This window comes from Pelecanus crispus, chromosome 9 (genome assembly GCF_030463565.1).
Source record: "Pelecanus crispus isolate bPelCri1 chromosome 9, bPelCri1.pri, whole genome shotgun sequence".
NCBI classification, from domain to species: Eukaryota; Metazoa; Chordata; class Aves; order Pelecaniformes; family Pelecanidae; genus Pelecanus; species Pelecanus crispus.
The window spans coordinates 19,729,283-19,746,317 of record NC_134651.1 but is presented as its reverse complement, the minus strand read 5'-3'; the positions used below and the strand labels follow the sequence as shown (position 1 = coordinate 19,746,317).

The following is a 17,035-nucleotide window of genomic DNA, read 5'->3' as shown; positions in this document are numbered from 1 at the left end:
CAAGTAATCACCTGTTCATCTGTCTACAGAACACAGGCAGACACAATCATTTCTTGGAGGATTTGCTTTTCATGGCCAACTGATTCTAATTTCTGTTTTATTTCATAAATGAATGTTTAAATAGCTCTTCACTTGAGGAATACCCGCTGCATCTATTTTTAAATTAATAGATGGCATCATCTCACCTAACTTCAGCCACCTAAAAGACAGGCAGCTACTGTCAGTAATTGTCTAGTCCATAGGGAACAGCAAGTACTTGCAGTATCTTTCCTCCATCCTAAAACAGGCACCTAGAGAGACTGGATGAGTTGTTCCAAACTAGATGTCAGGTTTTCTTGTGTAGTCAGTGGGAAGAGACAAACACCATGAACTGTGTAAGAAACGAAGGCAGCTGGCTGATACCACATACCTCAGTTTTAGATGATAAAGACAGAAGAAATTGATCTTAGCTTGTGGGAAGAAAAGATACTTTTCAATTCCATAAAATGTTTTACCTGAACAGATTGGTACAGGAAAATTTAAATTTAATGACAATCTGACGTTATAATTTTAAAATGTAATGGAGAACATTTTTTTCCTCTGTCTTTTGTTTTCTGTTTTTTGAGAACACTACTGGAAAAGTTACAAATTTGGAACAGTGCTTCTGTTGTATTATGACCAGCTGTAGGGGTTAATTAATTCTGTCTTCAAGATCTAAATAGAAATTTCATATCATACCATTGTAAAGGCTTTAATCTTGTAAGAAAAAATAGTTTTTCCTTCTTTTCTGAATTTTATGCAACTTAGAAAAATACCAATAACCAATATGTGGTATTTGTCCCTTTCTTACTGTCTGTAACTATAGGATAGTATGTGGTCATTGTGATAAACATATATACTAAAGTGGGAGGATAAACTGAAAAATAACCCTCTTTCTACAGTGGTACAATCGAAAAAGTCATTCAGCAAGAGCTTCAAAAACATAGGGAAAGAATTTAAGTGTACAAGTAAGGACAATAAATGCAGTTTACTCCACATCTGTATGAAATACATGGCTTCAATAACCTCAATGATATTTTAGTATGTATATTTGTGTTAACAAAGGATTTTTTTTTTTTTCCTCCTCCGCTCCACTGAAATAGGGTATGTCTACATGAGTGTAGAGAAGTCCTTTGCAGAGTTATCCCAGTGAGACTGGGCTAGCTCAGGTACTGAGTGCATGATAGCTGTACCAGGAACAGGGCACAGAAGGGTTAAGTGTTCTCATATTCACCCAGGATCTCAGATGTGCTTTACAGCTCTGCTAAGCTCCCTGCTACCAGGACTACCTAGTACGTGAGCTAGCTAATTTAGTCATGCTGTCTATCCAGTTACTTACTCAATATCCTTGCTTGGGTTGTTTGTTTGTTTGTTTGTTTCACTTAATAAAAAACTTAGTATCTCTTCATACTTGATTAATCATTGAATTTTCCCAAATTGTAGTTGCTCCCAGGTAGCCAGGCCATACTCTGGCAGTACAGTGGTCATGGCATCAAGAGTTCAAGGTCACAGACTCGACACTCAGACCTCCAAGGAGGGCTTTGAACTCCAGGCTCACCTGAAGACACGGACATGATGGTAGCAGCTACAGTCCAGGACTTGCTGCAGGAGTAGGGGCATCCCTGGATGAGGGCACTCGTTGTCAAACAGCTTGGCTCAGGAAACCTCCAGAATTAAGAAATGACAAAGTTGAGGGTCCTTTGTAATTGCATTAGGTACCATGAGCCAGGGTCAGGAGGTGAACACAGCTACAAAAAAATCAGAAAATTGTTGGTTAATAGATTAAAATAAAAAGAATATCATTGTAATCTAAAACAATATCAGTATATGTGTTTGTTTCTATAGTAAGCTTTTTTAAAGAATCATCAATGTTTAGTGCTGTGAGCCCAAACTCTTGAATTTTTCACTTCATACTGATATTATAACCCTGGTGGTGTTAAGCACGGCTTTCTGGCCTTTACCCCAATTATAAAATTAAACTAGTGCCCTTACCTTTCTCAAAAGACAGTACAGAGGAATAATGAGCTCTTTTCCGCTGTTGAGAATCGCCACTCTTCATGAACATTTTTTTTAACTTGTATTATCTGTGAAATAATTACTTTACTAAAACCACTGAGATCTCATTTGCCCCTCACCAAACAACACAATGAGAAAAAAAGATTTATTATAAAGTTTGTCTTTTTGTTTTTCAGAGCTGTTTATGCAAAGGTAAAAGTCCCTGCTTTTGTGATAGCATGAAAGGTAGTAAGGTAAGAACAAATACATTTTTCCTTTTTTAAGATTAGCTTATACCTGGAAATTGTTAATACATTAGTTGAGTTGATACAGTGAGTGAATTTATTGTGTGATGGTATTCCGTTGACAGATTTTACAGGGAATTGTAAAAGGAATACATTACTTTACAAAAATCTGTTGAAATAACTTTGGGGACACTATTTAACTAAGAATACTTTCATTTTTTTTTTTTTAAGTGCATTAGTTTGTTTACAGCATTGGATGATGTTTGAACACCAACAGAAGAACAACTGTCCGAAGCACTGGGTCCTCTTCACAAGCTCGTAACAAGTGCCCACAGATACCATTACCCTGGCAGCAGCTCTCCTGTTACAAATTTCATAATGCCATCAAGAGTGTCATGTTTAGTGCTTCCCTCTTTCCATCTCTGGACCTTGCCCATCTCCCCGCCTATTTCTAGTTCCCAAAGGAAAGCTACATGCACTGGCATCAAACAGATAAATCTCCTGCAGACCAACACAGGGGATGAGTTTCTGGGTCCTAATCACAAACACCTTGCCAGCAGTGAGGGAATAGCATCAAATCCATGAAAAGTAACAGAGCCGCAGCTCTGCCTGTTGCTAATAGTAGCTTGGCAGAGGCTCAGAGTGGCTTTTAGACAAACCTGAATTACACAAATGCCAAAAATTCTTTCTAACTCCTGCTTGTAGATGGAAAAACAACTGATTCACAAATGAAAGGGGCATTATTAGAGAAGTCATGGCTGTAATCCACGTTAACTGTGGACACAGTAATTGCCATACTAAACCTCATCAGTAGATTCCAGATGTCTATATAGGCTTAGGGTTGTGATTAGTCCCACTGATCGACACATCTGGCTGGTAAAGAATTACTCACAACTTTCCTCCTGTACTTTCACTACCAAGAAAAAATGTCCCATTGCACCACAGTAAACACTGCTAGTCTTGCCTTTAGGAAGCTTCATTTCAGTGGTGGAGAAAAGTTCTCTCAAAGTAAATATGTTCATTATTAAAACATATTTTCATAAGTGGGAAAGGAGAATACTCATGTCTTTAGTAAAATCTCAGTGCTTATGTTTCATGTTCTTAGTTGGTCTAACCTGATTTTGCCCTAACCAGTAACATTGAGACCAATTGAAAAATTAGAAAAAAATAAGCTGCCCACTAAAAGAGAAATATTAATAAGAATGAACACCCACAACTTGTCTTAATCAGTTCCATGTTAAAGCAACTGAGAAATTAGTAGGTAAGAGTTAATCATTGTTTACACTGATGAAGTTTTTCAGGCAGCTTTGGAAAGTCAGGACAGTTACATTAATATGTTTTGATAACTGTTCAATGTTAAGAAACTCTCCAACCTGAGAATCCTCTGATCTTGTTGATCTATCAAGAACAACGTGTGGATAAAATTGCCTGTACTGTATGGAGGGGAGCAAAGCTGTCAGGAGAGCGCAGTGCTGCTCCGTATCTGGAGAGCACCCCATCGCTTGCTGCAGTGAGGGGGATAGCAAGCTCGGTAGAGGATCAAGGACATCTTTCAGTTTTCTGTGGGTTAGTGCCACACCCCCTCCAGTGGCATATCTTGGTATAGCATTATCCTTTTTTTCCTTTCTTGGGACAGTGGTGCATGAATTAAATTATTTGTTATAAAAAACAATGCCAGTTTATGATACAGATCTCACAGACATTTCATAATGCAATTCTTATTTTGATTTGTGTTACAATGTTCTGGGATTATATTCTGGTTTTTAATATTACTCTTTTAATTCAGAACCTATTGAAAATCTGGTGAGTTTGTGGGATTTTGAGGGGCGAAAATTGGTGGAGGGACAAGCCAAGGTATTTTGGCTTCCCCAAGACTTCTTTTGCATTCTATCTTGTACATCAAGTGATAAGATACTGGAACTTCTGCACAGCAGAATTCAGATGCTTTTTTGTATAACTCTCCCCTGATAAAGCGATAGGAAAATCGAGTACATAACACCATCCTCTCTTTCCCATGTTATGCTGTGATGTAAAAGGTCTTGACTAGGCTGCTCTTCACTGATGTAAAATTAGCATGCTAAATTGCTGCTATCTAAAGAGCTGAAACACCTTTTCTGTGAGTTTCTAGGCTTGAAGCACTTTACAAAATAAGACTTGCATATTCATTATATTTTTTAAAAAACTGAAAATACCCCTTCCTCTGTAACTTAGCCTCCTGTATTCTGTTTGTGTAGCTTTAATCTTCTGTGCTTCCTTTACATGGTTTGGTTATTTGAACTTGACCTTAAAAAACACATTAAAAAGTAGTTGGGTGTCTTAATCTCTGAGACTCAGAACAATTTTAAAAAGTTGTCGCTTGAAGCAAACTTCTTTCATTCTATGTGAATGGTTTTGTTGCATTTGACCCCCACTGGTTCTTTCCACGGCTTGCATGAAGAGAGGTATTGATGATTTGGAACTGACCTTGCTGTACAGCAGCAGCCATTAAGTTTGCAAACTACAAATTAGGGCTGCTATGATGGATTTGGATTTGTGTTGCTTGTAGGGACTAAACATAGAAGTATTAATAAGGAATATGTATCAGCTGCTTTCTTAAACTTTTCATGCTGCCAATTAACTTCTGTACTCTGCAAAACGTTGAGTACTGTTGTCTTCTGATGTCTTCAGCCATACTTACGAGCATGTTACTTCAGTGGTACCGTGTGGCCTAGACAGCACATAGGCGGGACCACAAAAACAGGTCAATATGGGCAAGGGTAATGTATCTGCCACAGTAGCAGACAGATAGGTAGAAGTTAAGAGGTACTGAAAGTAATGAATGCCTTAGAAATACATTATCAAAAGGAGAGTTCATGGATATTTTAAGAACTTCATTCTCTTAATGTTTACAGGGTGAAAAAGGCTTTCGTGGTGTTCCAGGTCCACCTGGTCATAGAGGCTTTCCTGGTCCAGAAGGGCCTCCAGGGCCACAGGGACCAAAGGTAGGTGTGTATGTGAGACACAGAGAGAGACAGAGAAACTACTGTGCTTGACTGTGAAAGTGAGCTATGACTGGGTAGAGAATTCTGTTTCAAAAAACAAACCCAAAACAAAATAAAACTTGTTCCAGAGTCTCCTGTTTGGTGAGGGAAGTTGAGTGGTCACCAGCTGCAGTGGTCGTTTTTGACTGAGTTGAAGTAGCTGATATGAACATGAGCTTTTGTTGTCAGTTGTCCATTGGCCAGTGCTAAAGCACCTGGACTGAACTGCCAGAGGCAATGAACACGGGTCTAAATAGGTTTTAGCAGCATAACCTCAACGTTGTCTTAATAGTATACTCTGACATCTATTGCTGGAAAGAGAGGAAACAAGCTACTACCGAGATGAATATAAAAAATTTCACATTTAAGAAAATTTGAAGGGAAAAATGGTTTTTAAGATAAACCTTGGTCTGTTTAGGAAATGCTTAGTTGCCTACAGTACAGAGAGAGTGACTTTGATGACTTGGGCTTGCTTTCTTTACTGTATGCCTAAACTGAGGCCGAATATGAATTTTGAATGACTCCTGCAAGAGCAGAAAAACCAAATTGCTCCTTAAAAACCATTTTATTTATATTTGTCTTGAGGAACAGCATTCCTGCTGTTATCGATAAATTGATTCTGGTGAATAAATTGTGTCTAAATATGGTGTGAACTCAGACACAGTATAAATCAGGAAGGTACTGCCACAATCACATTATGTCTAGGACCTGCACTAAATGTGGCTCCAGCGCTTATCCCTACCTTTAAACAAATGTTTTTTATAGTTTTAATTTGTTTGGGTATTGTTGCATTATTCTGTCCTATCTTGTTTTTACAATACTTTGTGGAACTGATACTCATGGTGGATCTCATACATGTTGGTGAGCCATTTATTGAAAAGTGTTCAGTAGAGCATTTCCCTTTTAATAAGTGATAATAACTTCTGCAAGAATGGCAAAAAGTAAGGATACTTTATCTAGCAAGAACATCTCTGTTAGCCTGAATGCCATCTATTGTAGTGTATTCACTTAGCTTTTCCTATTCAACACCTGTATATTATCTTAAACAAAATGTCGCTCAGGATTTTAGGAGCTATGCAGTCCTGTACATTCCCCATTCCATTTCTGGGAACGCTAAAAGTTTCTTATTATCAGTAAAGCTCTAAGTGTCTTGAAACAATTCTAGCAGGTTCTGTCTAGACTGTGCTGTGGCATGCTTTGCTGTCTTCTTTCAGCCTTGCTCTCCCATCCTGCTTAGCGCCCTTTCGCCTGCTCCTGGCTTTCCTTCCCGTGCACAGCGCGGGTGAGAGTGGCTGGTACATGCATATACCTGATCATTACATGGACATCACCCATACCTGGGAGCCTTCCAGCTGTTTCCTCATAGGGAAGCACTTCCAGGTCTCACAGTTTGAACAGATCCGTAGCAACTGCTTTCTCAACATACCCTGACTGTTGGTTTTTTGACCTATGATACGATATATCCCCTGTAAACACTGAAAGGGAGGGCAAGACAGCACAGTTTATGCAAGTTGTATTAAATGCTTGTTTGCTTTAGTGTCTGTATTAGGGAAATTATTTATTTATTTATATAGTTTTGTGTGCACGTGTTGGTATTGGTAAAATAATAAAAATATTGCGTGTCTTGTTGACATATGTGTGCTTTTTCTCAATTATATTGAAATATGTTGTTTTCCATTTGTGATCTAGGGTTCTCCAGGGCTTACGGGCTTAGTTGGACCCAAAGGTATACGAGTAAGTATTTATATTTATTAATACTTAGTATTTATAATAAATATAAAAATAAAATATATTTATTAATATTTAGTATTTATATTAAATGTCATGTTAAATGCCAGCTTGGTTCAATAATTTGTGAAAAATAAACCCAAGACATTATATATGATTGTAAAGTATTTTTAAAATTTATGGCATGGAGCATGCACATGCCTTATCTTTTTTAGAACTTTTGCCTTTTTTGTTACACCTTATGTACAAAGTTCATGCTGTATGTATTTAGTTTTGGGGTGTGCTATGAAAAAGTCAGACTAGGAATTCCATGAAGAGTTGTTTTTGGTTTTTTTCTGTGGACAAAACCAGTCTATGTTAACAGTGCTTAAGCTACCATTATACGTGGTTCACAGTCAGAAGGGTTAAGGAAATAATAATCTTTTGATAGAATCATACTTGTATTCATTCTTCTGAATGCGATCAAAAGAAAAACTGCATCATGAGCTTTTGGTTAATATTTCTAATATTATTCCTCTGGTTTTATATCATTAGGGAGTCCCAGGAATACCTGGATTTTCAGGTCCCCCAGGCCTTCCAGTAAGTAAAAACGAAACTGATTTAACCATTTCTCCCTTAGTACAGTCTTCAATACACAATTATCCTCAGCCCAGTGTGCTCACTCTGGTCTCAACATCAGCATTGTCTCTGTCAATTAGCGTGGAGATAAAAATCTTAGCATCAGCAATTCTTACTCATTGTAGTGATTTAAGAACACATGGTAATCTGTCAAGTCTTGTGAAACACTGCTCCAACATAAACTCTTTCAGTGTTGCTGTAGGGTAATATGAATATGGGAAAACAAAGCTTGTGTCAATTTTGCACTTCTTTTTAGGGTGAACCGGGAACTGTTGGTCCTCCTGGGCACTCGGGTGTTCCAGGATGCAACGGCACAAAGGTAACAAACCAAGATGAATGTTATGGAGACTGTGTTTGGCTATGCTTAGGAATGGCAAAAGGCATTCCGAATTTTTCCCCCGATGTACAACAACTTTGATTTGTTTTGGTTTGTGACTTTATCAACTAGGAAAATTTGAATCATGAGGCCAGAGGAAGGAAAAATGCTGCCTTTTTGTGTAAGATAGATAATTAAATAATACATGTTAATGGCCTTTGCTAAAAAGTTAAGAATAAGGTTTGATACTTTGACAGATAAAACTTTTTTCATTAAATCCAGAAGACCTAATCAGTTTTGTCCAACCTGTCCTTCTGTTGAAATGGGTTATAGAAGAGATATATAGTTAATTAATTTTATTTCACTAGTATCTAGCTTGCAGTTGACAATTCATAACTCCTGAAAGCAATTAAAAGAAAAGGCTTGCTCTATGAGCAAATGCGTCCAGCATTCTGAAAGAGGGAGTCAGAAGAATGCCTACTACAGAAAATCATACATTTCTAGTGAAACAGTGAACTGATCTGACATAGCCAGTAAATCCTGGTGTCTGGGATAGAAGTCAAGACCCATACAGTCAGGCTGTGCGCCTTCTAGCAAATATGGCGGTAATGCAACTCACAAGTTTGGTATGATAACATAAAAAATACTTCTTTGGTAATCACATTTGCTAAAATCAGATCAAATAATAACCAATAATATGCATTAACAGTCACTTCTACTACTTTCAGGGCGATCAAGGTTTTCCAGGTCCTCCAGGTAGAAGAGGTGCTCCAGGTGTTCCAGTAGGTGTCTGTGAAATTCATGATTGCGTGCATTTCTATGACATAAAGCCATTCACTGGAGGAGTGTAAAGCCTCACATTAGCTGGTATTGACAACAGTTGAAATATATAGGTATCCCCATTTTATTAATATGAAAACTGCATGGTAAAGAACCCAAAGTTAAAAGTAATGCTTTATCTGCTGCATGTTGGGTCTCAACTTCTTAGTTAATGAGTGCATGCAAATTCATTGACTGGTGTTAGCTCTTTAGTGTCTCAGGGGATACTCATGAAAATTTACCACTCGCATCTCTAAAGGTGTCTAATACATATTTTAATAGGTTGCAGTTTCGGTTCATGCCTAAATATCTTTGAGGGCATGGCCTAATTAAGTCAATAAGAACCAGGAATTAAACCCAGAACTTCTCATTATGGCTGCATTTCTTTAACCCTAGGATTTGTTTTTTCTCTTTAGAAATGTGTTTTTAAAAGAAACTTCTAAACAACAAATGGAAAAGGAATGCTGTCTGTCAAGTTCCAGTGGCTTCAAATCTAATAACTTCTAGACATGATTTTACTCTACCAGCTCTCCTGATTTTATTTATTTATTTATTAAGGTCAGGCTTAAAAACAGTTCTGCCTTCACTTGTAGAGTTGTAATTGTGAGACTGGACTATTTTTTAACAATATGCCCTTTCTTAAATTGAAGTCTGGCACAGTAAACATGTACCTGGTTATACACCATGTCCATGAAAATAAATCACTTCAGGAGCACTGAGCTTAGAGAATATTTAGAATGTGTCCTTTTCACCATTGTCTCTCTTACTTTTCTGTTTTAATAATATGATTGTTCTTCTCCCTAGGGTATTGCTGGCATCAAAGGAGAGAAGGTCAGTTATTAACACCATATTACATGAAATATTTATTGGTGATCAACAGTGTGTGTGTATGTTTGCTGCTGGAAAAGGGTTCTTAACATGTCCATTTATGGGAAACAGAAGGTCTACTTTCCAGAAGAAGCAACCACAAATTTTGTTGCTTCATCTGTACTTGTTGCATTCACCCCAGGTTACAAAACAGTATATAATTTTTTTTTTTTTCACCCCTTTAACTACTGTTATTGCAGGTAATGGTTTTAACCCTTTCAAGCACACAAAGAATTAAGCCCCTCCCCCAAACAGCTTATGAATTCATACGGAAATCTGCAGATGCACTAGAGAGTATTTTAAAGGGATAAAAAATTTAAAAAAAAAAAAAAAAACTGAAGGTCAGGACTGTGGGTGAGTAATGGAGGTATGTCTGAAATGAAGACTGCTCCTAACCAAGAACTGGAATGCCTGAAAAAAGTATATTCTGTTTATTAAAATCTTTTTTAAAGGTAGAACTATCCATAGTGAACAGTTGCGATTCTGGTGTTGCTTATTTCCCTACAAACTGTATTAGAAGATTTGTTCCACTACAGAGTTCTACAGCATAACTTTTTATCTTCCTTTTTATCTAATTGTCCAGGGGTGCCCTGCAGATGGATATAGCCAAGGGTATGGTGCAAAAGGTGATCCTGGATTGCCAGGAATGCCTGGACTTCCGGTAATTCAGAATTAATTCAGACTGTGATATATGTCCTATGATAGGACAAGAGGAAATGGCCTCAAGTTGCGTCAGGGGAGGTTTAGATTGGATATTAGGAAAAATTTCTTCATAGAAAGAGTAGTCAAGCATTGGAACAGGCCGCCCAGAGAGGTGGTGGAGTCACCATCCCTGGAGGTGTTCAAAAAAACGTGTAGATGTGGCACTCTGGGCGTGGTGGTCTTGCGTTGGCGATTGGACTGACGATCATAGAGGTCCTTTCCAACCTTAATGATTCCTAGATTTTACGTTCATTACAAAAATAATCCAGTCACCAAGCCAGGAAACGTGAAATTATTACTCTACCCTTAATTGGTTTAGTAGTGGACTTGGTAGTGTTAGGTTAATGGCTGGACTGGATGATCTTAAAGGTCTTTTCCAACCTAAACGATTCTATGATTCTGTGATTCTATATATATACACATCGTGTGTGTGCATATGTTAAAATTATTTTTATATTATATATAATTTTAATGTGTTATATATTTTATATAGATACAGTATATTTTACAATTATCTCACTAATTTCTAAACCAGAAAATAATTCTGTGTCTTTAAAAAATTAACTTTATGTAATCTGATTAATACAATATATTCAAACTCTTTCTTCTGACTTTACAAAACAGAGTACCCCAAGACAATAGTCATTAATTTTGCTGTCAGAACCAATAGCATCCATTATGTGTAATAAAGTGAGATAGGGAATTCAGGTTGCAGACAAACAACAATACTTTAGAAATGGAGAAAAACTGGTCATAGATTTAGGGGGTTACCCCTACATATAGAATAGAATAGAATAGTTCAGTTGGAAGGGACCTACAATGACAATCTAGTCCAACTGCAAAAATCCCCCATGAAGTAAGATTGAACAGATTAGACCAGCTGAACTTCTAGAGGAGTATTAACAAAGGACAGTATGATCCATATTTAAAAAATGGAGATTAAAAGGAGAAGGCAGAGCAGACACTAATTTTGACCGTTACAGTAAAATTTTTAATATTCCATTTCCTCAAAAATGAAGCTTTAAAGTATAGAATTTATTGCATAGAATATTTGAAAGATTAAAGACTTGTTAGGGCTAGCAGTAGGACTATATGGATTATGAGAACGTCCACAGATAAGCAGGACATATATCTTCACTTGAGTAGTTTAGTTTTAGAACAGATATGTTTTCTCATGTTTCAAAACATATGACAACCAATGAAGCAGTGAGGAGGAATTATACTTCTGTGTTATCCTGAGGCATGAAAAGGAAATCCAGAGACTGTGCTACTCCTCTGTTTGTTATTCAGTTCATTGAACTTAGCATTGTGGTTTGCTCATAATCTTGTGAGATTTATCGCTGTTTCTTTTTTAATATGTAGGGTGCCGAGGGTGCTCAAGGATATCCTGGGGAACTTGGACCACAGGGCCCTCCAGGAGCTTCAGTGAGTATGAACTTATGTCTCACTTGTTACTTTAACCTTTGATTTTCCTAGAAACCTATAGAATTACACAAATACAAGTACCTGACTCTCCCAGACTTGTTTGAGGTCTAGAGACATGTGTGGGAAATATGTATCATTCTGCACACATGTCCTGGTTTCAGCTGGGATAGAGTTAATTTTCTTCCTAGTACCTGGCAAATGCTGTGTTTTGGATTTAGTATGAGAATAATGCTGATAACACACTGATGCTTTAGTTGTTGCTGAGTACTGCTTATGCTAGTCAAGGACTTTTCAGCTTCCCATGCTCTGCCAGGTGCACAAGAAACTGGGAGGAGGCACAGCCAGAATAGTTGATCCAAACTGCCCAAAGGGCTATTCCATACCATGTGACGTCATGCTCAGTATAGAAACTGGGGGGATTGGCCAGGGAGCAGCGATCGCTGCTCAGGAGCTGTCTGGGTATCAGTCAGTGGTGGTGAGCAATTGCATTGTCCATCACTTGCTTTGTATATTATTATTACTATTATTATTATATTGTTGTTATTATCATTACTATTTTACTGTATTTCAATTATTAAACTGTTCTTATCTCAACCCAGGAGTTTTTCTCACTGTCACTCCTCCAATTCTCTCCCTCATCCCATCGGGGCAGGGGGAGTGAGCAAGCAGCTGCGTGGTGCTTAGTTGCTGGCTGGGGCTAAACCACGACAACACATCTGATTATTTTTTCAGTATCTTTTGATTATTTTTACACTTAATAATTTCCATGTTTTCAGAAGCATCCTTGTCCATGTAGGCAGAAATTTTAATTTTGAAATAATTACCCATAAATTCACTTTAAATACTAATGTGTGTAACTGTAAGAGAGAGAGATGTATATGTTTGCAACTAGACTGTATAGACATTCTGTCACCCGCTCACAACAAATTGCGGTTGTAAAGGTGGAAGAAAGAATAAAAATAGTGATATAACTCATGTGAAAATTGGGTGCTTCAAAACACCTATATTGGTGCTGAAGATAGTAATTTTTAAAATTAAGAATTTTTTTTTCCTTTTTTGTAGGGCGTGCCAGGGAAAGCAGGACCTCCTGGACCTAAGGTAGTCTCAGATTGGTAATAAAAATGAAAACTTCTTATTATGTGTAACACCAATTAACTCATTTTGTAGGTGTTTTTAAAATAAAAAAAAATAACATTTGGGGATTTTTTTACAGGGTCTTATGGGACTGAAAGTAATAGGAACCAAAGGAAGAAAGGTAATTGTATAAAATACTTAAAATATTTTTTGAGTTTTGTTTCTGTTTTCTGCTTTTTCTGATACACTATGGTGAAATGTTTGGGGAAGTAAGTACACTGAAATAAAAATTTTTGGTATGTATGTGGAAGTCTTTTATTGGAAGATGGAAACATGGCAATTAATATCTAAGAACAAACTGTTTTCACATAAAAGCCAATGATATAAACTTCCTGATAGAAGGGTAGAAACCTAAGAGGAGCCAGTAGTTAGTATTTACTATCACATAGCATGAAATTAATTTATATATGATTTGCAGTGTTCCTAAATGCTTATCTAGGCATGTAAACATTGGTAAATATACAGCATCTGTAGACTCACAACTTCTGATGGCCAACATCTTTTCAGTGTCAGCCTTTACGATGCTAGAAAACCTCTCGGATTTTGAATAAAAATTGGATGACTTGTCCATGTTCTTACTTTGTATCCCATATAATTGACATTAAGCTAGAAATGACTGTGCATACACAACATTGTCTCTCAGGACCTCAGCCTGCAGTTGGCGCACCAGTGTAGTCAGTCTGAATGTCCTTACAGTTTCATTTCAAGAACTTGGGGCATCTCACAGTTATGTTAACTGACCTGCACAGATTCAGCTGTGAATTGAAACAGCACTGACAGTGGGATTGGTTTTAACTTTGTAATTACTACCAGGAATGTATTAGAAGGTCCCTGGGAAAATTTCTGTAAATAGAATTGATTATTCATTAGCATTAGCTCAGTTGACCATGGAGCATCTTGCTCTCTTATGAAAGAGTGATGCATTCTTTCCTGTTATGCTGCAAGTGCACACAAAGGCATTCCACTGGCTTAAAATCACTGAAAATTGTGGATGTTGTTTTATTGAGCTCCACAGGAAACATCACATTTAGGACTCTCCCTGTTCTGAAAGATCCTTAATGAAAAAATGTACTGTGATATTAATGTTTTCGGTAAAGAACACTTGAAAGCTAATTTTATCTGTCAGCACTATGTTACAGTCATCTCCCTGTGATACAGATGGCAGTTTTGAAGATGTCACCAAAGGCAGTTCATGTATTTTATTGATTGACTTAAATTGGGAGAAAAATTACAATCAAGGAGACTTTTTTATTTGATTTAGAGTTAAAATGGTCGTATAACTTTTAAACAAATAGTATTAAAAATTTAAGCTAATTCTAGATACTTTAACAGAAATTGGCATATGCGTTTTTGTATTTCTCAGCTAGGAGAAGGTTGTCATGGTAGTCTTAAGTCTTCCATATGCCTTTTTTATTGGAAGATAAATAGCAAGCAAAGAGAAATGTTAACTGTATTAACGGCTAAGTGTAATGACAGAAAAATTTTCATGATGTCGAAAGTATAGCAATGGTAGTTTGAAACAATAAAAACACACTGCTTGTAATTGCTCTATTTTTCTTTTTTCTTTCAAGGGTGACACTGGATTAACTGGACCCCCTGGACCACCAGGAACCGTTATTGTGACGTTAAGTGGACCAGACAACATGACGGTAGTAAAATTGTTAAACATCACATTCAGATAAGCCATCTTACTAGGTTTTACTTTGAGGGGACATTTTCATCTTCGTTGTTGTGATAATATTTCCTTTTACCCATCCTAACATTTTTCAGACTTGTTTAGTTAGGTACTAAGCTGTTCTTAGAGTGTGTCTGTACAGCCAGCTCAGCTGAGGCCTGTGTATTCACATGTACATCTGCACAATGCCAGTGGAATGCTAAATGCTTATTAGTAACCCACCTGCTGTGGATCTCTGAGTACATGAAAAGTAAATCACTTTGAACTTCACCAAATCAACATGGATTTTCTGAATGGCTATCAAAGCCACAGCTGTGTTGACCTCTGGGCCTTGCACTGAAAATATCAGGACTCTCAGCTACCAGAGTTTCGCAAAAGGTTACAACATGTTCGTGTACATTTCATAGTTAATTTTCTCATTGTTTTTACTGGAACATGAGTAATCATGGAAAGTGTTGGGAAAACAATGAGTAGTGGAGAAAGGAGATACTCTGATTCAGCTTTCATTTTAAATATGGCTTTGTGAATTAAAATTCTTGCATTTTGTCCTTAGAACTTAAACAGCAGTAGTTGATACACAGTTCTAAGTCTTCACGTATTAACAGAACAAGTTTTCAACCTGGTCTTCACTCTGTTCTCCTTATTTAATTTGCATCTAATCCATGGAGTTATTAAAACTCCCTCTCCATTATGTGCTAAAGTAAAAAGTGAGTTTTGCATCAAGACTGTATTGAGGAGGGAAGAGAAAGATTGCAGAAGCAAGATTCCACTTTCAGGCACAGCTGCTCTTCCCTGTTTAAATCAAATATGGACCACTTGGAGCACTTCCCAGTCACAGCTGTGGCAGTTTATCATGGGGGAATAGCAATTTTTCAGAGACATTGGGCATTAATGTTTAAAACCCCCTCAAAACTCCTTACATAAATAGTTTGGGGCATGAGTCTAACCAGGTAATAATTAGGCAGTCCATAAACTTTGGCTTTACAATGACGTTAGGATGTGGCCTAATACCTAATAGTACTACATAGTAGGGTAATCAAATCTTGAGCCCACAGAGGCAAGGATTGTGTGGGTAGCCACTGCATTTACATATTGGAGGTAATTGTAGCTCCAGTGAAGCAACTAAGGTTTATTTGCTTTTCACTTGCAATTTGTTGCCGTTTCTGGGGATATTTACTCCAGTCCCCTTGCATGCAATCACAGATAGGTCCTTTTGAACTTGCTATGTTCAGAAATACGTGCAGAGCCAGTTTCTTTTTCAAACATCATAGACTTAGGCAGTAGCGCCGATATGAAGTTTCTGATTCTTTTAACCATTTAAGTAGAACCATCTCTGCTTGAAGAAGCTTGCTGGTACATAAGTATTTCCTATTTGTGAAACTTGAGTGTTATGGAAAACACAGAAAAATCCAAGAGACCGTAATAATTTTTGATTTTCTGTGTCATAGGACTTGAAAGGAGAGAAAGGAGAGAAAGGATCAAGAGGACTTCCAGGGCCAATGGGGTTTACAGTAAGTGACCGGAAATCCCTTAAATCCAGATGTTCAGGCAGCATCACCTATTAAATGGTACTCTTCGGAGTCCAGTATTTACACTACTTATTCCAACCTTAATGAATAGAATACCATACCTATTAATAGCATTCTAACTGTGCTTTACTTTTATACTTTTTTTTAAAGATTGCAAAATTATAAAAGATATATTTAATTTAGAAAATGTGAGTCTTAAAATATGTGTATCTCGAGGGTGGTTTTGTTACAGGGGCCAGTTGGTGATTCTCAGAGTGAAAAGGGTGACCGAGGAGAACCAGGAGCACAGGTATGTGCAAATAATGGAATACATATGTTAGTCTTTCCTGAAAAGCAGTTTTGCACTAGTGTTGCTCTCCAGTGTTTGTTTCAATGCCACACGGAGCAAATTTTCTTAGATTCAAAAGCTCTTTCATCCAGTAAAGCAGACTAGAGAGTCAGATGACTGTTCTTGTAGGCTCACATACCATGAGCACATGAAGTAAAGGTCAGTTGATGGTGGATGCGCTTCTGTTTGTTTTGCTGTAAAGGTTCTGCTGTTGAAACTTGGGGAGGGGGGTGGAGGCAGGGAAGTGCTCTTCTGAACACATACTGACTTTATAGTGCCAGTGTATATGTAGAAGAGAATTAAAAACATTGGGTTTACATAAGGCAGCAGACTCTAAATTGGTATGCTCAACCAGCAGGTATGTGGAGACGTGAAGAAAGTTGTCATAAGAGAGTTACTCTGTTAACAGGATAGTATGTTACATAATTTTATGGCTGCATGAGAAAAAAAATCATATGTTTATTTTAAAAAGCAAACACATTAAAATATAATTTACTTCAGTATATCTACATTTTGAAGAGAATTAAATAGAAAGGTACAACTCTGCATTCAAATGGCTTTCAAACTTTCAGATAAAAACTAATCAATGAAAGATGCAGGTTCTTAGTAACTAAAA

At 37.2% G+C, this 17,035-nt stretch overlaps 1 protein-coding gene across 1 annotated transcript in view; it reads left to right on the top strand.

The window, feature by feature from the left end:
• Positions 1-17,035, top strand: part of COL4A3 (collagen type IV alpha 3 chain) — a 64,189-nt gene that overhangs the window by 11,695 nt on the left and 35,459 nt on the right. Inside the window, exons 2-15 of the mRNA XM_075716415.1 lie at positions 2,211-2,267; positions 5,150-5,239; positions 6,968-7,012; positions 7,541-7,585; positions 7,881-7,943; positions 8,669-8,722; positions 9,564-9,590; positions 10,210-10,287; positions 11,691-11,753; positions 12,816-12,851; positions 12,967-13,008; positions 14,459-14,536; positions 16,011-16,073; positions 16,324-16,380. Coding sequence (XP_075572530.1) covers positions 2,211-2,267; positions 5,150-5,239; positions 6,968-7,012; positions 7,541-7,585; positions 7,881-7,943; positions 8,669-8,722; positions 9,564-9,590; positions 10,210-10,287; positions 11,691-11,753; positions 12,816-12,851; positions 12,967-13,008; positions 14,459-14,536; positions 16,011-16,073; positions 16,324-16,380 — 798 coding nt within the window. The remainder of the gene's footprint in view (positions 1-2,210; positions 2,268-5,149; positions 5,240-6,967; positions 7,013-7,540; positions 7,586-7,880; positions 7,944-8,668; positions 8,723-9,563; positions 9,591-10,209; positions 10,288-11,690; positions 11,754-12,815; positions 12,852-12,966; positions 13,009-14,458; positions 14,537-16,010; positions 16,074-16,323; positions 16,381-17,035) is intronic.